Genomic DNA, 21,650 nt, shown 5'->3' on the forward strand with positions numbered 1-21,650 from the left:
GGCGAGAACTTGCATTTCCCCTGAAATCGACTTTAAAGTTCTAAACGGTTTCCTCGATCTGGGCAGCCATGACAAGTCTGAAATGACTGCCGGTGTTGGTAGTAACAATCATCATGAGAGCGTGAGAGCGAAGTCACTCGCAACCGGCGCGCCTCATCGCCTTGTTCACCTCCACTCGCTCGCGCCATCACTTCTAACTATGGTACGTCTCGCGTGCATAGCTAGTAGCTGCTCGCAGTGTATACTAAATCGATTTCGGGTGCTCAGTCTACCGCATCTCGCCGCCGTCTCGGTTAGTCACCAGTTCCCCCTCTCTCTGAACCTTGGTCATCAGTTCCTTTCGAAACCCCACGCAACGAGTCGTGTCGGTTGCTGACAAACCTTCAAGTGGCGCGTGGCCTGTCCTACAGTGAGGGATTTCAAACGATTGCAATCGGATCCACCCGGTGGGATTTCGGGAGCTCCCTGCGCCGACAACATCATGGTATGGAACGCCGTCATCTTTGGTCCCGCCGAAACTCCGTTCGAAGACGGCACGTTTCGGTTGATGCTCAATTTTGACGAGAGTTACCCCAACAAACCTCCGACCGTCAAGTTCCTGTCCAAGATGTTTCACCCCAACGTGTACGCGAATGGAGAACTGTGTCTCGACATCTTACAGAACCGATGGAGCCCGACATATGACGTCGCGGCCATCTTGACGAGCATTCAGAGCTTGTTGCACGACCCGAATCCGAATTCGTACGTTTTCATTCTCCCAATTACCCCGTTCTTCCTCTCTCTCTGTCGGCATTATGCATCAATCACGTTCCAAAGAGCTGAATGTGGTCGAGTACATGAATGATCAGACCTGCGAATGCCGAAGCCGCACAACTGTACCGCGACAACAACAAGGAGTACGTCAAGCGAGTCCGAGCGACGGTCGAGATGAGTTGGGTCGACGACTCGATCGCCGAATAGGCGCTTGTCCCTTGCTCGCACTCTTCGACCCGAGCGTGCTCTCCTGTACATGCTTCTTCCTTCCCTGTCTCGAAGTTTACTGGTGTATCTCTCTCTCGCCTCGTGATTTTTCGGCTCGTCTGACCTTTCAGCGTTGTAACTATACCTGTCCCCGCCACCTGCTGCGTATGTGTGTCAGGGTCATTATCTGGGCGTTTGTTCCAGGCATGAATACACGCGTCTTTCGTCGGACATGCACTCAGGCGTCGGGATCAGCGTCTGGATCAACGAGTCTGACAAAACTGGCGCGGACGCGGGAAGTGCTTTCTGATGCGCGTCCCCTGAGACATGCAATGGCGGATCCGCGAACAACGTACGCGCGCGCGTCGGTCGACTTGGCTCTCACTCGACACGAACAACGTCAACCCTCCGATAAAGATACTATCTATGAGCACGTCGATATCAGCAGCCATGTCGGATGTGCGGCAGCGAGGGCGAAAGAACCCGCTCGAACCGATACCGTCATCGTCGTCCCGTTCCTCCTCATCTCCAGCAAACGCTGTCCGAGACGTTTCGCTCGATCGGGTTGACAAAGGGAGATGGAGATCAGGGTGAGTCTTTCTCCTCGTTCCTGAGGCCGTGCACGTCACACGACCTGATCACTCCGTTCTCGTGCGCTTTCGTTCAGACTCGAGGTATATCTCTACCAACTCTCGCTCTCTCGCAAGCCGGCACGGCAACATGAATCCTGACGTCTTTGATCTCTCTTTCTCTCGAAAAGATTCCGCGCAAACTGTTGCACAGTTCAATCTCGATCCTCGTGACGTACCTATGGTTGTCGCATCCCCGAATCTCGACCCTCCTCAAAGTGTTTGGCACTTTGACCGTCGTGATTGGAACCGCAGACCTGTTGAGGTTCAACAGCACGAAGTTTGAGGAGACCTACGAAAAAGCCCTCGGGTTCTTCATGGTATGTCGTCCCCCTTCTTTCTCTCGAGCAAACACCAAATCCTTATACCTTGTCATTTGTCTCCTCGTGTAAAGAGAGAGTCTGAACGGCGTGAGCAAGACTCTCATCTCTAGCCATCCGAGCCGAGTTGACGAGTCTCTGATATGCAGATACGGTCAACGGCACGATCTACTACCTTGTCGGAGTGCTCTTCTGCCTGACGTTCTATCCTCGAGGTGACTACTCCGTTCTTTTCTCAAATCACTGTGACTGTTCAATCAAGCTGACTTTCGGCTGTCGACAGACATTGCCGTCTTGTCCATCATCATGCTGTCCATCTGTGACACATCAGCATCAATCTTTGGCAGATTGTTTGGCAAATACACCCCGAGACTTCCATTCTCTGGGTGCGTCGATTTGTCCTTCTTCTATCGTGTCTGCGCTGGTCCTGACTCTGCGAGAATCGAATGCTCCCCCCGCAGAACTCTCTTTGGTCGATCAAAATCTCTCGCCGGAACACTCGCGGCGGTCCTGACCGGAACGGTGGCATCTTACGTGTTCTGGACTCGATACAGTACATTGGGAGACGAACACGACTTGTCGTGGGTTCCTGCGAAAACGCTCTCGACCTGGACCGGTGCGGTCAACCTCGCACCGTTGCGAGATTACGGGATCGAACGGTTACCGAATCCGAATAGTACGCTCACGATCGCGTCCTTGAGTTTGTTGAATGGATGCATGGCCGGATTGGCAGAGGCAAGCTCCTCTTCCTCTCTCTCAACTTGTCTCTCGCGTTGTTCTGAACGTACTGCCGGTGGTTTTTCAGGCGATCGATTTCTTTGGACTGGACGACAATCTGTCCCTGCCAGTCTTGTTTGGACTGTTTTGCTGGATCAGCATGTGGGGTACGGACCCTTCCTTATCTACCTTGTGGGAAAACCTGGATACTAACCTCGACGCGCGATTCCTCGTTCTTTTTTTCCACATACAGTCCTAGGTTGAACGTGGTCTCCATCTGCACCAAAAGCTCTCCTTCTTCCCAATTATTATGACTTCTTATCCTCGATTGCTGGCCAAGCCCCTCATCTCCTCCTATTCCTAAGCTTTCGCTCAAGCCTAATCTTTGAACCTATATGTGTACGATTCATACCCCCCAAATTTGAACGTTCTCGAAATCCCCGCATGTCTATACAGCCCAACCATCCCCAGTTTTTCTCCTGTTTTACGTTTTGTTTTCGTTTTCGTTTTCGTTTTCGTTTCTTAACGACTAGACAAAAAGAATGTCTCTTGCTAGTTACTTTCGTTCCGGGAACATCACCCAAAAACGAAGACTTGCCATAGAGACTACAGTAATACCTTCCCTAGACTTTCGAGAGCAAATTGCAGTACATGAATATCTTCCTGTGTGCTCTCGAGAGAATTTCACTGGAACCGAGTTCTCCTTGGCTCGTTACCTCGACCAAGAAGATCCCTTGTACCGTTGGTAAATGAACTGGTCTTGATCGACCATATCTTTCTCTCTCTCTCTCTCTCTTTCTGCTCTTCAAGAGGCAGAAAACCAATCTCTTCCCGATGTGAGATAAAATGTGGTTCTTTTCCCGGCCTAGTTGATTGCACAAGTCGGTATTTATGAAATCATCTCGTTTATTTGCCTCGACGATGTACGACCGATTTTCCAACTTCTTGATACTCGTCTTTGCCAATCCACAACTGTTCAGCGAGACGATATGTTCAGGCAGAGCTCAGTCGACCAGCAAAGAATCTCGACACAGAGAGGAATATAGAGAGAGATACTGACTTGGTGGAAAGTTCCGAGGGAAGCGAGAATTGATCCTCCCAACCACGAACTGTGAGTACGTTCTGCTGAACTCGCCGGTGCATCTGTCCACACGACCAATACCCAAAACGAATTTCGAATGTGAGCTTGCGACAATCCAAAGTTGCAAGTGAAGATGGGGAAAGTCGAGTTTTTTCTTACGGATCTTGATCTTCATGCCAGGTGCGATCGTTTGAATCTCGTGTTGCAACCTCTCGACGAACCCAGGCAACAGGGTCGTTCCTCCCGTGACGACAATGTTGCCCAACAACGTCGCTTGCAAATCGGGATCGATCTGTTGCAGCGAATTCGAAATGAGGTTGTGAATCGGAAGGAAGGCGGAAGGTGCGTGGGAAGCGATCGTCGAGAGTGAAGGAGTCGGTGCGCGAGTTTTGAACTTTTTTTGGGAGGCACGCAGAAACAACGTCAACGATGAGCAACGACTGAAGAGCGAGAAGACTAGATGGCGTACTTGTTGGGGAAGGAACCGTGCAGGATTGAACAAGATTTCAGGCGCAGTCAGTCGCAGATGGCCAAAGTTCGAGTTGTATCCGTCCGGGAATTCGAATGGCCGTGTTGGTTTTGCTTGAGCGGCTCTGAAATGAGTTGCGCGTCAGCGGAAACGACGTGACAGTGTCAAGTGATGGATCTGGCGAGACTCACGCATCGTCCCAGGTCGGAGTCATGACCTCACACACTGTCTCCTTCATCTCGTGCATCACTCTCAATTCTTGTGATCGGTGGTAAGAAGATGTTGTGGCGGAATCAGCATCTTTAGGTACACGTTCTTCCCTGTAGAGCGTTTCCGAATCAGTTTCGAACGGCGCAATGCTCGACACGTAGGGGACACGTAAGCAGGGCGTACCGCAGAGAGGCGTTCGCAGGGTGATTAGCTGCGACAACCTCTTTCGTCTTGACCAGGTACCGAGGCGTGACGGGAACACTTTGCGATTCGAGGTGAGCGAGGAGGACTTCCGACACGAGGTTGCCGGCACACGGCTGCTTCTGAATCGCTATTTTCGGTGAGGAAACATGATGACATGACTCAGTCTTGCTCAGTCCTTGGAGCGCGATCAGAGGAGACGAACCTTTGCGCAAGACAAAGCCGTCGTAAATCGGCACTACCGACATGAGTTCCTCGCCAATGTCGACGATGAGGGCCGAACCCTTGCCCGAGGCGAATCTAAGACATGGCAGCATGATCAGACTTCTGGTATTCGAGGTGTTCAGACATCAGAGAGAGAGAGAAAGGCAATCGAATCTCACGAGGACATGACGGCCTTGTCGACAGCATAGTACGCGGGCGCGTTCCACTTTTCGAACGCGAGTTCACACATCTTCTCGCGGTTCTCTTTCGGGTTCCAACTCGGTTCGGTGGCCAACAAGGGGTAGTCTTCGAGAGAAGCGAGGCGCATGCGGTCTGCGAACGCATGGTCGAGCGCGCGTTCTGCTGCGTTCCAATCGGTCACGATGCCGTCCGTCACGAACGTGTCAATGGTCGCGTGTGGCCGATACAGGTGTGCGCTGATGCCATGAACGTAAGAAGGAGATTGTGCCGGATCGGATGCGGGCAAGGTCGAGTACGCTGTCGGGAACAAAGTCTTGGGTGCGTCCTCTCCTGCGTACCTGGTATGCCCGAGCGTGGCGAGTCGACCAGAGTGTCAGTGACCCGCGCCAAAGGGATCGACTCGTGCGTAACCCGCAGCGAGACGAGACGAGCGACTGACCCTGCCCTGACTGTTCCACTGCCAATGTCGAGCACGACTGCCCCAACTTCATCTCCTCCGTACTGCACTGGGGGACTCATTGCCTTGTCGAGGGTGGTGTGTGGGGGCTGGCTTTACCAAGTGTGACTTTGGACGCGTACAACTTTATCAACGTTCAAGTATACTCTCCACTTCCCTAACCTACCTGTTCGAGGGCGTATGCGTGTTACGAACTGCTAGCTCTCATCATGCTCTATCGCTCGTCGCTTTCTAGGCTATTCGCAACGTTGCCATAGTCACCAAACTTGGCTTGCAACTCACTCTCCTCCACGAGAGCATTCGGATTCTATTTGTGTCGCTTGTGACGAGTACAAGATTCGCGCAGCTGTACAAAGCTAGCGACTCAAAAGAGAAATACCTCTCGTTACTCAGTCATGCATGCTCAAACCCCTCTTATTGCAAGTGTGGCTTCTTGTAGTAGTCCAGTCAGGACCCGATCGCATACAGGTCCTTCGCGTTCCCTGCAAAGATTCGATCAAGACTTTCGCCTTCCAACCCGAGCTCGACGAGGCAATCGAGGTACAGTTGCATCTCGAACGCCCACGCGAGTGCTTCCTCCTCTTCGTTCCCTTGTCCTGGACTACTTGCCAAGACCGTTTTTGCTCGAAACATGGGCCAATCTGAGAGGGAGGGGGAAAACGAATCAAAGTACGTTCAGTTTTCTGCCGATTGAGCCGAGTCCCCAAAGAGACCGGAAGAATTTTGCACAAACTTGCCTGAACCAACCACGATCCTCGAATCTCCAAACGCTTCGATCGCAGGTTCGAGGTACGTCAAGATCCTCGCGGTGAGGGTCTCGTACTTGGTTCCTTTGCGCTTCGTTTTCGTCGAGCGTCCCGCGCTGAAATCTTCGAACGCCTCGCGCACGGTCGGTTCGTCACAAGAATCGAGCAAGGCCGATAACTTGAGGTACACGTCTGGCAACAGTGCGAGCGCAAACATCGACGAAATGTACGAAGTCTGGAACGCCGAAGGTGGGACCGTAGCGTCGACCGTCAAATCGGGTTTCGCAAAATGATCTGTCGAATCAGTCTCTTGGTCAGCCTTCCTGATACCACTCATTCAATCGAGAGTTACTCAGGACTACCCTACCGAGTATGAACCGAGATCGAGTTTGGGTTTCTTGCAAGGCTCGAGCCTGCGAGACGGCTTCGATCGCATCGTCGAGCACAAGTGGACCTCTCGTGTCTTCGTGGGTACTGTCGAGCGTCATGTCGAACGCATAGCCACGATCTCCGAGGTACGCGAGCCCTCTGACAAACTCTCGTTCGAGGAAGAACCCTCGTCTGCTGTCCTGCAGGAGGTACCGGAACGATTTGATCGGGTTGTACCCAAGCTTGTGCGTGTAGGTGACGAGCGAAGGTTGCGAGAGTAATCGTGACAGGTACAGCTCGAGTCCTCGGGGACCGACATGAACGGGAGCCTAGTCACGACGCGGGCTTCATCGATTGCCAGACGCGATCGCAGCAGCGAATTGGAACTTACCCAGGGTACGATTGCGATGACTTTGGTACCAGTTTCGAGTGCAGCGGCACAGACTCTGTCCGATCATTCGTTTTTCCAAAGCTCAGCATCTGCCCGTTCGACCGCGATCTTGGTGAAACCTCTCGCTCTTACCTCTCAACTTCGTCAATCGAAGCATCCCATCCTCCTTTGCTACCATTGCTATCTGTATCGTCGTGACAAACTCTGGTTTCTCCCAATCCACCACGGGTTTCGAGCGCTATCGTCAATATTTGACGCGGTTCAAGGATTTGGGAAGCCGGGGCAACTCACTCTGCCTGCACAAACACGACTCCATCAAACTTTGATTTCGAGTTTGCAAACTTGTCGATTCCAACTTGGGTAATTTGGGCGTAATGTCCCATCTCGTGAGGTCCGGTCAATTGGTTCGATTGTCCTTCCCGAGTAGGCCATATGATTTGACCATTCTCTTGCTGCTCTCGAGTCCACAAGTGAATGTGTGAATCGATCAAGGTGGTGGGGTACCATCTTCTAGTGGGGGTCGACGTCGGAGATTGGAACGCGCGCAAATCGAGTCGTGGAGGTTTGCGTACACCAGGTTTCGGAGGTGGAACCGTAGACATGGTCTGCTGCTGTTGCTGTGGAACTCTGCGCAAAGTGGGCCCAAGATTAGACTGAGAGAGAGTGCAAGACAAAAGGCTTTCTCCGACCATAATACCCCGATGTCGCGTGGCATCGCACGTGCATCGACTTCACAAAGTCTCATTCTCGCTTAACTATCTCGCGTCATGCCACTTTACTTTCTGCTGTACAATGTGGACAACAGAGCAGAGAGGAAGGTTTTTGAAGATTTTTTGTTGGTTCTCCCATTCCAAAAAATAACCAACAAGCCAGAGTTTCCCAAACGGAAGGGACAAAGAAGAGAAACCCCCCGGTCCATCCCCCCCTGAAGAAAAACTTCCTTTTACACAGAGTTCAAGATCTCGGGCTCAACGAAGTCCTTGACAACCTTGGTACCGGTCTCCTCGGTGGTCGATTCACCGTGGAGTTCGAGGAGCTTGCCAATGTCGTACTTGGGAGCCTTGAGGATCTTGACCTTGCGAACGTAGCAGTTCTGGAGGGGGTAGATACCTTGGGACGCCTTCTCGATCTCTCGGCCAATCACCTCGGGCACGAGCTTGTGCACGAGTTGCTTGAGGTCGCACGAGGAAGCCTCGCGTTGGATGATCTCGAACATCTTGCCACGGATCTCACGGATCTGGGCAGACTTGGCGTAGGTCGTCTTCTTGACCTGGTTGGGTCGGCGCTTGGTGAAACCAATGGTGAAGAGACGGACGAGGTAGCCATCGGTGGTCTTGACATCCGAGTGGGCCTCGATGCTGCACACCGACAAGACAATCCAGTCAGAACAAAAGACGCGTCGTGAACGGGCGGGAGAGGGAACGTACAGGGTCTGCCACTTGCGAACAAGCGAGCGGAGCTTGTCCGAGGTGAAGTCCATACCGTGGAAGTTGGTAAGGCAGTTCTTGCCCTGTACCTCGTCAACGCGAAGCTTGACCTTTCGGAAAGTGTTCTCGTCATCCTTGTTGAGGTCGGCGAGCGAAAGTTCGAAGATTCGGCCCTTGAGCGAGTCGTTGGCGTTCTCTGAAAGAAGATGATACAGGTCAGCATTGGACATCATGCATGGTGAGGCTGCCGACAGGGAGAGAGCACTCACTCAATCCCGAAGATCGGTTGACGAGGGTCTTGCCGACATTTCGGGTGTCGAACATGGAAGGGGCCTTGAGGTCGTACCAGTCTGGATAGCGTGCGGCAAGTCAGCATCCATGGCCGTGGTACCGCGGGGCAGGAGGAGAGGAACATACCCTTGCGAGTGAAGGGGTCGACAACACGCTTCTTGATACCCTTTTTGCCTTTGGAGAGGCGCTTGTTCTTACCGACAGCTGTTCACAGAAGACACGATCCCGGTCAGTCCTGGTCTCGTGGGCATGCATTCCGGAGTTGCGTTGGGTGTGTTCGACGTCCGGCTCGATCATTCATGACCGTTTTCCCATTCTCGCCTGCCCCGCCGTCCAACGCCACAGTGTTCGCGCTGAACCTGTTCCAATCCTTCGTTCAGGTACACCCATCGAAGCGGCAGGCTGCGCGTGAGGCGAGAGTGGCGCAGAGGGGAGGGATTTGGATTTTTCTCTGGCAGGTGGAATCGCATCTCGAGTTGGACCACGAAGCGGCGCGTTGGGGGCGGTCTTTGAAGGGGCGTAGCTGCTGAGACTTGATTGGAGACCTTGTAGACTGACCCATGTTAGTCGGGGAGCTCTGGTCGGGGAGGTCGAAGAGAGGAAGAAAAAGAGCCTGGCCGGCCTGAAGCTTGGAGTCGCACAGAGAATTTCCCCCCTCGCTCTCTCGCGCGCGCGCGTCTCTTGCGATTTTGACACTCGCACTGCACGGTGTATGACATGACCAAGCACCTATTGCCTCTAGGCATGCCCTCGAGTTTTGGGACCTGAAAATGTGCGCTCGTGTTCCCTGTCCGTCTCGACGATACCCTTTCTCCTCTCCCTGTCGTTGTCTGTCGCGTGACTGCGACCATACACTGCCTCGGAATTGGGCGAACATTGACACTGCCTCATGTCCGCCTCTGGCAGAACAGTACGTGTTCTCGGTGACTCTGCTCTTCTCTACGTTCTCACAATGAGTGTGAACCCTTTCGCAAACTGCGTTACAACAGTACGTATGGACAAAAGACTATTTCGACAGGGGAATTTCCTTCAAGCTAGGCGCGCGAGTGGTATCTAATTCACTCGTAAGCCATCTGCTCTTGACCGACCTTCCCGCCCTTCTTGCCAGCCTCGTGAGGGTTCGGTCCGTCATCACCTCCGAAACCTGTCACATGCCATTGTCAGGTTTTCGGCTAACACAGAGAGAGAAAGATGATGGATCATGAGAGCGTACCGTGTTCCGAAGACATGCGCTTGTCAGGAGTTCCGTCCTTCTTGAGTCCATCGTGCTCACTGGGCTTGTACGTGGGTTCTTGCTTCTCGGCATGCTCGGTCATCTCGTTCGAAGCATTGGCCATAACTCGGTCAGACTGGTCAAGGTACAGACGCATTCAAGAGTGAGCTTGGAGTGTAGAGGTTAATGAGTGAGGTTTGACCAGAGACTGACCATATTGCGGTGTGTTGGGTGTGGTTGGTAGGGTTTGTAAAGAGTAGTGAAGGGTGAGGTAGGAAAAGGAGAGAGAGAAAGGGGAAAGGAGACAAGTGGGGAAACAAACTGATCTCGAGCATCGGAGCGACGTCACACAGCGCGAGAGGAACCGATACCCAGACGTCAAACCCTCGAATCAACCCACGAGTTCGGCGGAAACTACAGCTTGGCTCTCACGTGCTCGAACACGAAGGTCTAGATTGCTCAGAAAAGAACGGAAACAAGGAGAGAGGAATACTCTGAAAGGCAGCGTCAAAGCGCTAACCTGATCGACTTTGCTCGCTCCTCCCGAAGAATGTCGCAAAGTCTCGCTCTCACAGTTGCGTAACTCGGTGGAGAAGAAAACAAAACACGTAATTCCCAGAGAAAAGAAAGTCAACCCCCCTTCTATTGGCACCGCACACACATGAATCCGCTCGACGAATCCTTAGACGATGTTCTTGGCCACAGCGTATTCAGCCTGTACAACAGTGCGTCAAGGTCAGATCAAAGGGAAACCAGAGCGAAGGACGAGCAACAAGAGTGTAACTCACGTTGATGATACTGCTCGTCGCAGCTCCGATCGAGACGTTGTTGACGAGGCAGACAAACTTGATGTCGAGCACCGGGCACTCGCGCACACGACCCACGTTGACTCCACTGCCGTTCTGGAAGTATCGGTCCAACCGAGGTTGAGGACGGTCGGGTTCCTCGTGCACAAAGATGGCCTGCTCGGGAGCGGACGGGCATCCGAGTTTCTGCACTTCCGAGTAGAACGAACGAAGCGCGTCCTTGACCTGTTGCGGCGAGGGCGGGGGGCGACGTGCGAACCGTACCGAAGCGCACTCGAGGTGACCGTCGAGGATCGGCACTCGGTTGCAGGCAGCCGAAACTTTCATCGGGTGCTTGCTGTGCATCTCGAACGAAGACGCGTCATCCGAGAGTCCACCGAGGATCTTGGTCAACTCCCATTCCATCTTCTCCTCCTCTTTGCCAATGTACGGCACGACATTGTCGAGGATGTCGAGCGAGGGAACTCCCGGGTAGCCAGCACCCGAGATGGCTTGCATCGTCGTGACCATGATCGTCTCGAGCGGACCGAACGCCTTCTCGAGCGCGTACAGCGGGATCGAAAGGCCAGTCGTCGAGCAGTTGGCGTTCGTGATGATGAATCCCTTGTCGAGACCTTGCGCCTTCTTCTGGTGCGGGATGATCGCAAAGTGCGAAGGGTTGACGAGGGGCACAACGAGGGGCACGAGCGGGTCGCGACGGAAGTTGCCCGCGTTCGAGAAGACGGCGTATTCAGCTTTTCGGAGAGCCTCCTCTAATCATCACGTGTCGGATCCAACTGGTCAGCGTGCATGATTTCACTCGATTGGGCTAGCGAGGAGAATATAGTTGAGGGACAAGGGAGAGCGTACCGATATCACCCGCAGCGTCGCTGTCGAGACCAGAGAAGACGATCTCGGCACCCTCAAAGTCCTCCGGTCGGCACTCCTTGACGGTCATCTCGGAGACAGATTTCGGGATGGGCGACGTCTGCTTCCATCGGACAATGTCCTTGTAGAGCTTGCCGGCAGAACGAGCCGAAGCGTTGAGCGACGAGATGCGGAAGTACGGGTGCGACGACAGCAAGACGATGAAGCGTTGTCCAACGGTACCGGTCGCACCTGCGACGGCTACTTTGACTTCTCGTTGCGACATGGTAGGAAGGCGAAAGGAAGCTGGTCCGAAGCGAATCGAGTCGTCAAGGTCCGATAGGGCCGAGAACGGGAGCGTGGAGGTGTGGGTCAGTCGTAATGATCATGCAGTAGCGCGGAGAGCCCGTCAACGGCAGACTCACGGCCGGTTTCAGCGGTGCCGAGGAGCTGATGTGAAGGTTGAGGAACGGAGCAAACGCTCGGCGTTAGAAGGTCGCGCTGTTCTCGGGTGACGATAGAAAGTCTTTAGTGAGCTGTCGCAGGCTCTCGCTGTGTCGCGTGAGCGCACCTGAAGGACGTGTGAACTGAAGCGAGCGATTCTCCTTGTTGACTAGGATCACTTTAATTTGTAAATTCGCTTTATCGACGCGGCGGCCGCCATACATCTACGCTTCTTTCACTCTGTTTTTCACTTGTCGATGGCGATCTCTTCTCGCTAGGGTGTGCATATTGCCCGCAGCAGATGCTCCAGAGAGCCCGAGAATTGAGATCTACGCCCCTCCGATAATTGCCGACGTTCCTGCTTTTTTGTTTTTTTTCCCTCAAGAGCGACCGCAAAGACTGCCTTCACGCAGGCTCGCTTCCCAGAATTGCGACACTGGCCCAAAGGGGTCTCGATTAATTCACAATTGCAGTGTCCTACTTTGATTTCGGTTGAATCTTGAGACTGTAATCGACGAGAGGTGCAACTCCCTGGTGGATTGACGAAGTCGAGTAGATGTCGACATCTGTCAAGTCCCGTAAAGAATTAGTCTCGTCCCAATCAGACCAGATTCAAAAGTAGCAGGAGAGGATTAAACAAAAGAGACAAGACTGACCATCGCAAAGATGTTCCTCAATGTTCTCCTCGGTCAATCCTCCACTGACTTCAACAAGGCACCGCTTGACCAACCCGTCCTCCGTCGTACTTTGTCCAGAAGTACGATCGAGCCAATCTTGTTTGAGTTGACCTGCAGCTTGTTGGATCCCTTGAGGGGTGAAATTGTCGAGCATGATAATGTCGGCTCCCGCTGAGATCGCTTCCCTCGCTTCCTCGAGGGACTGACATTCTACGTGAATCTTCATCGAGAAACCAGCGACGGATCTTGCAGCTTGAACTGCTTGAGTGATGCTGCCTGTTTTTACAGAGATCTCCGTTATGTCAGGCAAGACGAGAGACGCTTCGAGGAGGAAATGAGCTTTACCTTTCGACCAGATGTGGTTGTCTTTGAGCATGACCATCGAACTAAGGTCGTATCGATGTTGATCGACGCCTCCGACGAGCATTCCGTATTTTTCGACGAGTCGGAACCCTGCGCTCGGAAAGAAGGAGAGCGATGAGTATCGGACCTCATCCAAGGTACGGTCAAGCTGTGACTTTTTACCAGGCGTAGTCTTGCGGGTACCAGCAATGATGCCTTTCCACCCATGTTGTCTCGCGAGTACGAGCACTTTTCGAGATCTAGAAGAAAAAGTGACAGAGAACAAGTTTCGGCGACAAATCAGTAGAGGATACACCAACATTTTTGTGTTTTCGTGTGAAACTCACTTGAGTGCGATTCCACTACACCTCGCCATCGTGTTGAGTGCGACTCGTTCTCCCAACAACAAGCATCTTGCCGGACCCGTCACTGTGGCCACTTTGATCTTGGGGTTTTCGGCAGTCGGAGACACTTCTGAACCTTCTTCGAGATGCCATTCAACCCTGTGTTGAGCAACAAGAATGATTTAGGATCGAGTCGCCTTGACTGAGGCGCAAAAGGATCATGTACGAGCAACCGAGTTGGGCAAAGATTTCGTTCACGAATGGGACTCCCGCAAGGATTCCCTATCAATCACATAATGATCAAAACTTTGTGATTCGAGAGAGGAAAAAAGGGAGATTCCTTTTAGACGGACCTCACTCTTGCCCCACAAGAACGCTTCCTCTCGACCTTCTCCCACCACAAACCCTCCATAGTCAAACGAAGGTGTATCTTCGGCGAGCCACGAGGTGATGACACTCTTCCATGAAGGTGGGAGGAGGTGAGCGTAGTTCCCGAGCGGGGGTGAAACCTTGAACGACGACGCAGACATCGGGCGCTGTGAAATTGGGTTTTGGCAGTGCTTATCGAGGTGGTGACCCTGACTTGGGCACTGTATACCGGGAAGAGCTGGAGGAGGAATAGAGAATGAGTGAACTTGCGATCATCGGATCCGTCGCTGTTTCGGGTCGACCCGCTCGAGTCGTAGTTGCAACCATCACTCATCGTCGTTGTGCTGCTGAAACTTCGGCAATGCCCATGACTTGATAATCTGACCTCTTGCTAGAACACCCAAAGCAACTGTAGAAACGTATTTGCGCGGTCAAACATTCCGCGGAAGTTTTTCATAAAAAGGCGAATATGACGACGGGATTGGCAATCTACACGATTTGACGTTGGGCCATACGTAGAATCCGCGCCAGAAGAGGAGAGAAAATAGTTGACAACAGCGAGTTGAAAAAGTAATTACAGTATTCTCCGTTCGCATGGGCGGCCTTGGTGAAGAGAATCGGTTTGCTTTTCTATGTTCCACCTTTTGCGACCATGTCGAAGCATTCGCCGCAATAAGGTCTTTCCCCGTCTTCCTCTTCCTCTTCCTCTTGCTCGTTGTCTTCCCTTTGGAGTTTCTTCTTTGTCTTTTTCAGCAAGTAGATCCCCATCAAAGGCTTCTCACACATCTGAAGGGAAAAAGAAAAACGTTTCAAGATCGGCAAACCCCATCTCACGAGAAGGGGAAAAACTTACCGAGCATTTGAAACATCCTTGATGCCATTTCTGTTTCCTCTCACCTTGTTGTCCCGGTGCATCGATTTCAACGTATCCATCTTCCTCTCTCAACCCTTGGTGACATCCAGTACACTTGTCCCTCCACATCCTCAAATCACACCGGTGACAGTACGGGTACCGTTCGTGCACGTAGTAAGGAGTTACGACGGCTTCGCCGGTACGTTCGTACGCGACTGGATCGAGGAACGGATCTCCACATCCTGAACAGAAGAAATGAAGTGGATGGTAGTATCGAGTGTTGCTTTGATGGTGTTTCGAACCGGGTTTCGAAAAGGGAGGGAGGGAAGGGTCACAGATTGGAAGGTAATCGGCAGACGAGATGGGAGTGTGACAGTGATAGCATTCGAGTGCGAATCTCTGTTTGATACAGATTCTAAGTTCTTCTTCGAAGGTCTTGTCCTAGAAAGAGAGAGAGAGAGAACTGTACCTCTTCGAAATGAACCATACACCAAGCTTTGCCAGTCAAATCTTCTTCTGGATCTGAATCGGATCCAACCCAATCTTCAGGAGTTGCTTCAAACTCCATGACTTCCAATTTCTCTCGACACCCCGGTTCGTGACAGACGAAACAATCGGGGTGCCACGAACGATCGAGCGCGAACAAGACTCTTCCAAAGATCGCCTGTCGACACGAGGTACACGAGATCGTTCCTGCCTCCAAGAGGGTCGGACCAGCCGACAAGGACAAAGAGGACGAGGAGGAAGGATCGAGAGGATTTGCTGAAGCGGTCGAGGTGGGATGGTACAACGCATGAGAAGGATGGGTAGGGTCGTACCGTGGATGGAGCGGAGGGGGTCTCGGCTGTGCGGGAGGTGGGGCAGTAGAAGTATCGCCCTCGTCATCGATCGAGAACGAGAAGGAAGGGATCGCAGGGGCTGTCGTGGCTCCTTCTTTCGAATCGTCGTCGCAATCATCTGTGGAGAACGAAAAGGTAGGGACTGCGGGCGAGGCAGGACGAGGAGAGCGAGACCGAGCGGGAGGGGGTGCAGGAGGTACCGAGTCAACAGGAGACGACGAGATGGAAACGCGGTCGAGTTGGGTTGCTACTTCGACGAGATCAGAGGGACGCGCAGGAAGTGGGCGTTTCTTGGGTTCGGGACGAGGTTGAGTCTCGCTCACTGACCGCAGGGGAGGAGTGACAGGAGGGAGAGTCGGGTGAGGAGGGTTCGCGAGCGAGACTGAGCGGGAAGCAGGCGGAACCGAGGGGAGAGGCCGAGCTGCGACGGGTGCAGGTCTCGATTCGATCGGGATGGGCGGAGTCGGATCGGTCGGGGGGATCGAGATGCCGCATTGACGAGCCCACTCGACGGCTTCGTTCCTCGCGGCGAGTTGGGCGTGGTGTTCACGAGTGTCGGACGGAGCGGTGAGCGGAGCCGAGTAGCCTTGTTGCGCGTAGTGCCAATAGTACGCGACGAGCGATTTGTGATGCTCGAGAGTAGTCACAGCAGGTTGAGCTGGAATGGCCGGCAAGGGTCCAGCACGACGGGTGCGAGGAGGAGGCGCAGGAGCGACATGTTGAGTCACCGCACGAGGCGGTACCGAGGAAGCCGTGTACGCGTAGGGATCATGCTCGGTGGGACCATGAGTGCGGTCGTGTTCGTGTGAGCTGGGAACCGGGTATGGGAGCGTCGCAGGGATCGGGACTCGGCTCATCCGACGAGTGAATCGAGCGGGGATACGCAACTGCTTCTATCGCGCCTGGGCACTCTGTGTGGCCTCTAGGAATAAGCTGTCGGATCTGTTGGCTTCTTCAGAGCCGTAAAAGATGGTCACCGGTAGACGAAGGGTGAGAGAGCAGGTCGATCAACGTTAACGAGCGCTGCTCTCGTCTCGCTTCCTTCTGCTCGACCCAGCTCGCCGTATCTGCAGTCTCGGCATACTCTTTCCAGTTTCACACGTAACCTCGCAAGAATTTGACTGCGTGTGACCTTGTTCAAGTCCGTCTCCGTCATCCGCTCGAACCTCACCCGAACCTCGTGAGTAGCTCTCACATGGCCTCGTGGAGCTTAGTAAGGAGAGGCTGACCTGCACGACGGCCGACACTTTCTTGCTCTGTGCAGCTCTTTCGTCGACTGACCATGTCGCGACTCAACTACAACAAGTGGGACAACCTCCAAGTATGATGCACAGGATCCTCTTGAATCTGCAACGTCCACACGAAGCTCATCAATCCTCTCGAACGATACTCTAGCTGTCGGATGATTCCGACATTGAAGTTCATCCCAACGTCGACAAAAAGTCCATGATCCGGTCAGTCCTCCATCCCTTGCTGATGGTCAAACCCAAATCTGAACCATCTCGTTTTGCGTCTCTTAGGTGGAAGCAACGAGACATTCACGAGAAGCGACAACAACGCAAACAGAAACTTGAAGCGTTCCAAATCGAACAACCCATGAACGTTTCGCTCCTGAACCGCATCTCGCGCATCATTGAATCGACTCGCCAAGCTCCCGAAGGTGCGACGCATGTCCAACACGAGATTGAACAGCTCAAAACCAAGCTCGGGTACGTGTACGAGGACAAAAAGTTTGACAAAGGGGAACAACCGAGCGAAGATCACATGATCGTGTCTCTCTTGATGCAAGTCATCAAGGCCGTCAAGGACGACGAGGACAAATCGGGCACTGCGACAAAAGGTGACCGCACCGAACGGATCGTCAAGACGCTCGAATGGCATCAGGACAGGTTGAAGCAGCGACAGGAAGAGATCGAGAAGGAGAAGCGCGAGATTGCGATCGAGCAGAGCAAGTACATCACGAGCGAGGACTACCACGATGGCTGGGACAGCAAAACCGTGAGCTTTTCCCCTCCTCAGGTTTCCCTTTCTCTCTCTCTTTCCCGATCGAGACTCACGCATTGCCTTGATTCTGTAGATGGTCTCGTCAGTTCCGACTGCTCAGCCCAAGCCGAGTCCTGCTGTTCCCTCGAAAAAGACCACGACAATCGAAACGATCAACTCGCCGGGGGTCCAAGCGTCCCAAAACTCGGGCTCTTCCTCGGACGACGACGATGAAGAACTTCCAACCCTCACTCCTTCGGCCGTCGCGTTCTCAAAGATCCCACCACTCGACTGGGACGCGACTCGAGCTGCGATCTCTCGCGACCCCTCGCTCTTGTCGGAACAGACTGGCGACGCGTTGATGGTTGAAGCGTTCAACATTGGGATGAAGGGCACGAAAGCGGGAGAGAAGCGAGTGCAAGAGTTGACCGAGAAGGCATTGTTGGGTCAGTACTGTCGACAGTTGGGTCGAGATGGAGTTGCCCTCTTCTTTCAAAGGTGAGCTCTCACTTTCTTTCCGGGTCCTGTTTACCTCACCCATCGCTACCAGTCACTGATCACTCTTCGTACTGTCGAAAAGGATGACGGGACAAAACCCTCAAGCACTTCGCATGTTCCTCGAAGATGTTGCGAGGACTTCAACTAGGATCATTGATCGTTCAAGAGTGGTCGCGGCGGAACAGAAAGCGACGAAAGATTCATCATCGCAGAACCAGTCGGAAGGGATTGAACAAATCCAACTCGTACCCGCATCAGACAACCAAGTGATCACGTTTGAGATCCCGGATGGACCTCCTCCTGAGAATCTCGAAATCACAGGAGAAGGTTCGGAGGAACTCGACCCGGAAATGGTCAAACAGTTCTTGCAGAAACGGTGGGACATTTTCGAAAGTTTCCCGAAGAACTTGCGCAAAGCACTTGGAGAGAAGAGTCTCGACAAAGTCAACAAAGTGTTGGGCAAGATGAGTGTTGAGGACGCTGAAGAGGTCGTTGGACAATTACAAGAAGCTGGAATCTTGTCGGCGAGTTCCTCTCTCTCGCATCCATGCACTTTTGCAACTTGTGAAAAAGCTGGACAGTGTTGACCCCACCTTTTTCGATCGCCTACACAGTTCGAGACTACTGACATTGTCGATCAAACGGGACAAACTCCTGCGAACCCGACCGTCACGATTCCCGTACCTTCAGCGGCACCGAAAGAAGGAGTCGAAGGGCTGAATCTCGGGCACGACCTCGATTGAAGGGAATTCGTCTGTTTCAGAGGAATCCCTTTGTCTAGCTTGACTGTAAATCAGTTACAAGGCAATTGCATTTAATCACAGGCAGAGAAGAGCTCGCACCTCTTGAGCACGCCATAAAATCCCCGCTTCTCCGCGTCAAAGTCCGAGATTTTCGAGATTGTCTTCCTATCGGGATCCGAGCGCATTTGGCATCGGCTTCTTTGCCTCGTCTACGATGGTCTTCTCGTTGCGCTCTCTTTGCGAAAAGTTTAATCGAGTCGAAAAGGCTTGCCGAGAATTTCGTGCCGAAACCCCCGGCGCCGACCCCTCCGAAATGCACGCGGCACGACCCGGGAGTCTCGAGACGCGTGACTCGCTCGCTCGGTCTGACTCCCTCACTCGCTTAGACTACCTTTGCTGCACGATCTCACACAGATATCGGGCGCTTCCAACCTCGCAAGTAGAACTCGACAAACAGCTCCTTCTTGCTTGCGACCTTACTGTTCGTTTCAGGGCCAGAGCCAATCGCACAGCTGTTCACTACGCTTGTCATCACCGATCTATCCCAGCCATACGTCCTGAGTGTTCGTCAGAGGGGACATTGCGACGAGCCAACAAGATTGCACCGCCGCCGCCAGATTTCGACCTTTTGACTACCTAATATAAAGTTGCTGCATGCCTGGAACCGACATAGGAACGATCGTCTATGACGGAGTCAAGGTCAGTGTTGGTGATACTCGCGGGTACTTGCTACCGGAAAATCGACGACTAATGCGCAACCCTGTGATGTCTGCTCGGATGACTTTCTTGTCCTTCTGCTGGTTCAGCCCCTCATCCGAGTGTTCATCACGACTGGAATCGGATTTATCCTGATCAAACGCAATGTCGTCCCAAAGGAAGGGATCAACGTATTCTCACACCTTATCGTGAATGTCACCCTGCCGACTCTGCTTTTCGCCAAGATCGTCCCCTCGTTCACTTCCGACAATATCGGGTGCGTTCCATCAAACATTTCTCTCTTTCGCGCAGGGCTTCAGCTCAAAACTTGTTTCACGGGGGATCAAGCGCTTTGGGCCCGATTTTCCTCGTCGGGGGCGTCTACCAATTCCTCGCCGCTTTCCTCGGCTTTATCGCACGGCGAGTCTTCCTTCCTTGCTCGTCTTCCCTTTGTCCGTCTCCAGCACGGGGCTGAACGTCTCTCGATCGATCTGAATCCATATAGGGCAATTACGCCTACTCCGCGTCGGTATCGCTATGGCGTCCTCGCAAGCTACACTTTCAGCAATTGGGGCGACCTGCCAATCGGAGTCATCTCGAGTATCATGACGAGTGCACCGTTCAACAAAGAGACCGATGAAGCTCTCGGAATCGCTTACGTTGCAATCTTCATCCTGGTCAGTCTCTTTCCCTGTTTCCCCTCTTTGAGTCAAGACAGTCTGCTGATCGCCTTGATGGATCTGTGTCCTAAACACAGATCAACTACATCTCTCGTCCGTTGCCTGTCATTGTCCTGTTAGCCCTGACGAAAGCGGCACACTTACTGCTCTGTTTCTTGTACAGAATTCCCATTGCAAGGCTTGCGCTTAGTTGCGCTCGATTACACGCACGGCATCTCTGCTGACCACGAACGACGATCCGAAATGGGCGAGTTTGGGACGTTTCGTAAATACCTCAATCGACTCTTGAAAGGCATGCCGATGCAACACGAGGTCGAAGCCGAACGAACTCGATACTTTTCTGGAGTCGACAAGTCTCAAGTGGTCGACAGTCGACAATCTCAATCCGCTAGCTCGACAGTGCAGGACGATTCGCCGAACGAAACATTGTCAGCTCGAGAGAAACGACTCGACTCATCGCCTGCTCTGTCCTCGTCTCGACGTGACTCTCGACTCCGAACCGCGTGGAACGGGATCAAGTCATGCATCCGACACACCTTGAAACCTCCAACCATCTCGCTCGTGTGTTCGATCGTGATTGGAGTCGTGCCCGAGTTGCGCAACCTGTTTGTACCGCCAGAAGCTTCGGGATCAAGGTTCTCCCCAAGAGCTCCAGATGGTCTACCCCCTTTGGCGACGCTGTATGATGCCGCGAGCTTTATTGGAGCTGCATCCGTTCCACTAGGATTGATCGTGCTCGGAGCGAGCATCGCCACTATTGAAATCCCCCGTCCTGGTACGCTTGGATATTTCTACTACACCGAGCATCGATTGACAATATGCGGTGCAAGGGCGGAATAGTCACGCGATTACCCCTTACTTCCATGGTCGCCATGGCAATCGTCAAACTGGCAATCTTGCCCATCTTTGGATTCTTCTTTGTCAAGGGTCTCGTCAAAGCAGGCATCGTGGATCGAAAAAACCTAGTCTTGCGATTTGGTATGTCATTCTTCCCTGTCCTTCACCACAGTGGTCGCTTGCAGCTGCTCATTCCTAGCTCGTACTGGATAAAAACAGTTCTTACTTCTCTCAGCTGTGTTCCAACTTGTGAGCAGAACTTTGGCCCCCTTCTTCCCATAGCTCGAGTTGATCAAAGGTCTCGAGTACTGACTTTCTGGTCTCCTTGGTCGCAAAAAAGCTACAATTCAAGTCGTTTGGTCTCGACTTCTCGCACCTCCAGGTGTCGAGAACAATTCGACTTTGCTCGGAGCTTACCTCCTCGTCCAAGTACGTACCTACCCTCTCTCTCCCTGAACGACCCTTCCGTTCTGAGGAAAATTACTGAGGCTGAATCGAATTTTCTGTGCGATTGGCAGTATTGCGTTTGGGCGTTCTCTTCGGTGTTGATCACGGCCTTCACGCTCAACACACTCTTTTGAGTATAAACACATTCGTCTCGATCAGTCATGTCCATAGTCTATGCATCTATTCTCTCTCGATACATCACGAGCGCAAGTGTAGAAGAAAAGTGTCCCTTTGCAAAAACAGCAGAAGAAAAGCAATCGAGACCCCCCAGAAAACAATGACAGGTTCTAAAGAATACAGCATACACCAATACAAACAAAAAAATCTTCGGTGTCGAGACACAGGTACTTCCTTTCCAGA

At 52.8% G+C, this 21,650-nt stretch overlaps 11 protein-coding genes across 11 annotated transcripts; 4 read left to right on the forward strand and 7 right to left on the reverse strand.

Moving 5' to 3' along the window:
- Positions 1–199: 199 nt before the first annotated feature.
- On the forward strand, positions 200–960 carry RAD6 (E2 ubiquitin-conjugating protein RAD6; the record flags this gene model as incomplete). The annotated part of the gene is made up of 4 exons (XM_076679868.1): positions 200–202; positions 268–292; positions 411–741; positions 849–960. 4 exons carry the CDS (start codon positions 200–202, stop codon positions 958–960), a joined length of 471 nt encoding a protein of 156 aa, XP_076532991.1.
- Positions 961–1,410: 450 nt separating this feature from the next.
- On the forward strand, positions 1,411–2,890 carry DGK1 (diacylglycerol kinase; the record flags this gene model as incomplete). Its single annotated transcript, XM_076679869.1, has 9 exons — positions 1,411–1,550; positions 1,628–1,634; positions 1,721–1,909; positions 1,984–1,999; positions 2,059–2,124; positions 2,193–2,295; positions 2,371–2,644; positions 2,715–2,793; positions 2,880–2,890. 9 exons carry the CDS (start codon positions 1,411–1,413, stop codon positions 2,888–2,890), a joined length of 885 nt encoding a protein of 294 aa, XP_076532992.1.
- Positions 2,891–3,532: 642 nt separating this feature from the next.
- JCM15063_004400 (actin family protein) lies at positions 3,533–5,511 on the reverse strand (the record flags this gene model as incomplete). Its single annotated transcript, XM_076679870.1, has 9 exons — positions 3,533–3,598; positions 3,687–3,769; positions 3,867–4,101; positions 4,177–4,300; positions 4,368–4,496; positions 4,570–4,717; positions 4,793–4,887; positions 4,971–5,330; positions 5,432–5,511. The coding sequence occupies 9 exons, from the start codon at positions 5,509–5,511 to the stop codon at positions 3,533–3,535; spliced, it is 1,320 nt and encodes a 439-aa protein (XP_076532993.1).
- Positions 5,512–5,896: 385 nt separating this feature from the next.
- Positions 5,897–7,681, reverse strand: JCM15063_004401 (amidohydrolase family protein; the record flags this gene model as incomplete). Its single annotated transcript, XM_076679871.1, has 7 exons — positions 5,897–6,090; positions 6,187–6,489; positions 6,563–6,893; positions 6,956–7,010; positions 7,088–7,135; positions 7,247–7,582; positions 7,653–7,681. 7 exons carry the CDS (start codon positions 7,679–7,681, stop codon positions 5,897–5,899), a joined length of 1,296 nt encoding a protein of 431 aa, XP_076532994.1.
- A 217-nt stretch (positions 7,682–7,898) lies between these two features.
- Positions 7,899–9,235, reverse strand: JCM15063_004402 (eS1 family ribosomal protein; the record flags this gene model as incomplete). The annotated part of the gene is made up of 5 exons (XM_076679872.1): positions 7,899–8,313; positions 8,383–8,578; positions 8,652–8,732; positions 8,800–8,877; positions 9,232–9,235. 5 exons carry the CDS (start codon positions 9,233–9,235, stop codon positions 7,899–7,901), a joined length of 774 nt encoding a protein of 257 aa, XP_076532995.1.
- A 496-nt stretch (positions 9,236–9,731) lies between these two features.
- Positions 9,732–10,010, reverse strand: JCM15063_004403 (uncharacterized protein; the record flags this gene model as incomplete). Its single annotated transcript, XM_076679873.1, has 2 exons — positions 9,732–9,817; positions 9,887–10,010. 2 exons carry the CDS (start codon positions 10,008–10,010, stop codon positions 9,732–9,734), a joined length of 210 nt encoding a protein of 69 aa, XP_076532996.1.
- Positions 10,011–10,568: 558 nt separating this feature from the next.
- HOM2 (aspartate-semialdehyde dehydrogenase) lies at positions 10,569–11,824 on the reverse strand (the record flags this gene model as incomplete). The annotated part of the gene is made up of 3 exons (XM_076679874.1): positions 10,569–10,601; positions 10,675–11,444; positions 11,542–11,824. The coding sequence occupies 3 exons, from the start codon at positions 11,822–11,824 to the stop codon at positions 10,569–10,571; spliced, it is 1,086 nt and encodes a 361-aa protein (XP_076532997.1).
- Positions 11,825–12,459: 635 nt separating this feature from the next.
- BNA6 (nicotinate-nucleotide diphosphorylase (carboxylating)) lies at positions 12,460–13,875 on the reverse strand (the record flags this gene model as incomplete). Its single annotated transcript, XM_076679875.1, has 7 exons — positions 12,460–12,548; positions 12,639–12,935; positions 13,005–13,112; positions 13,185–13,261; positions 13,349–13,504; positions 13,572–13,627; positions 13,699–13,875. The coding sequence occupies 7 exons, from the start codon at positions 13,873–13,875 to the stop codon at positions 12,460–12,462; spliced, it is 960 nt and encodes a 319-aa protein (XP_076532998.1).
- A 469-nt stretch (positions 13,876–14,344) lies between these two features.
- JCM15063_004406 (LIM domain-containing protein) lies at positions 14,345–16,263 on the reverse strand (the record flags this gene model as incomplete). Its single annotated transcript, XM_076679876.1, has 3 exons — positions 14,345–14,500; positions 14,568–14,966; positions 15,037–16,263. 3 exons carry the CDS (start codon positions 16,261–16,263, stop codon positions 14,345–14,347), a joined length of 1,782 nt encoding a protein of 593 aa, XP_076532999.1.
- Positions 16,264–16,688: 425 nt separating this feature from the next.
- CDC37 (Hsp90 co-chaperone CDC37) lies at positions 16,689–18,630 on the forward strand (the record flags this gene model as incomplete). Its single annotated transcript, XM_076679877.1, has 6 exons — positions 16,689–16,727; positions 16,802–16,860; positions 16,927–17,404; positions 17,484–17,887; positions 17,970–18,411; positions 18,502–18,630. 6 exons carry the CDS (start codon positions 16,689–16,691, stop codon positions 18,628–18,630), a joined length of 1,551 nt encoding a protein of 516 aa, XP_076533000.1.
- A 654-nt stretch (positions 18,631–19,284) lies between these two features.
- JCM15063_004408 (uncharacterized protein) lies at positions 19,285–21,424 on the forward strand (the record flags this gene model as incomplete). The annotated part of the gene is made up of 9 exons (XM_076679878.1): positions 19,285–19,329; positions 19,437–19,603; positions 19,675–19,746; positions 19,832–20,003; positions 20,084–20,099; positions 20,170–20,781; positions 20,847–21,092; positions 21,184–21,272; positions 21,362–21,424. The coding sequence occupies 9 exons, from the start codon at positions 19,285–19,287 to the stop codon at positions 21,422–21,424; spliced, it is 1,482 nt and encodes a 493-aa protein (XP_076533001.1).
- Between the last annotated feature and the right edge of the window lie 226 nt (positions 21,425–21,650).

The sequence above is a fragment of the Sporobolomyces koalae genome (genome assembly GCF_050403365.1).
Source record: "Sporobolomyces koalae JCM15063 DNA, S_koalae_JCM15063T_v1_ctg28, whole genome shotgun sequence".
In the NCBI taxonomy this organism is placed as follows: Eukaryota; Fungi; Basidiomycota; class Microbotryomycetes; order Sporidiobolales; family Sporidiobolaceae; genus Sporobolomyces; species Sporobolomyces koalae.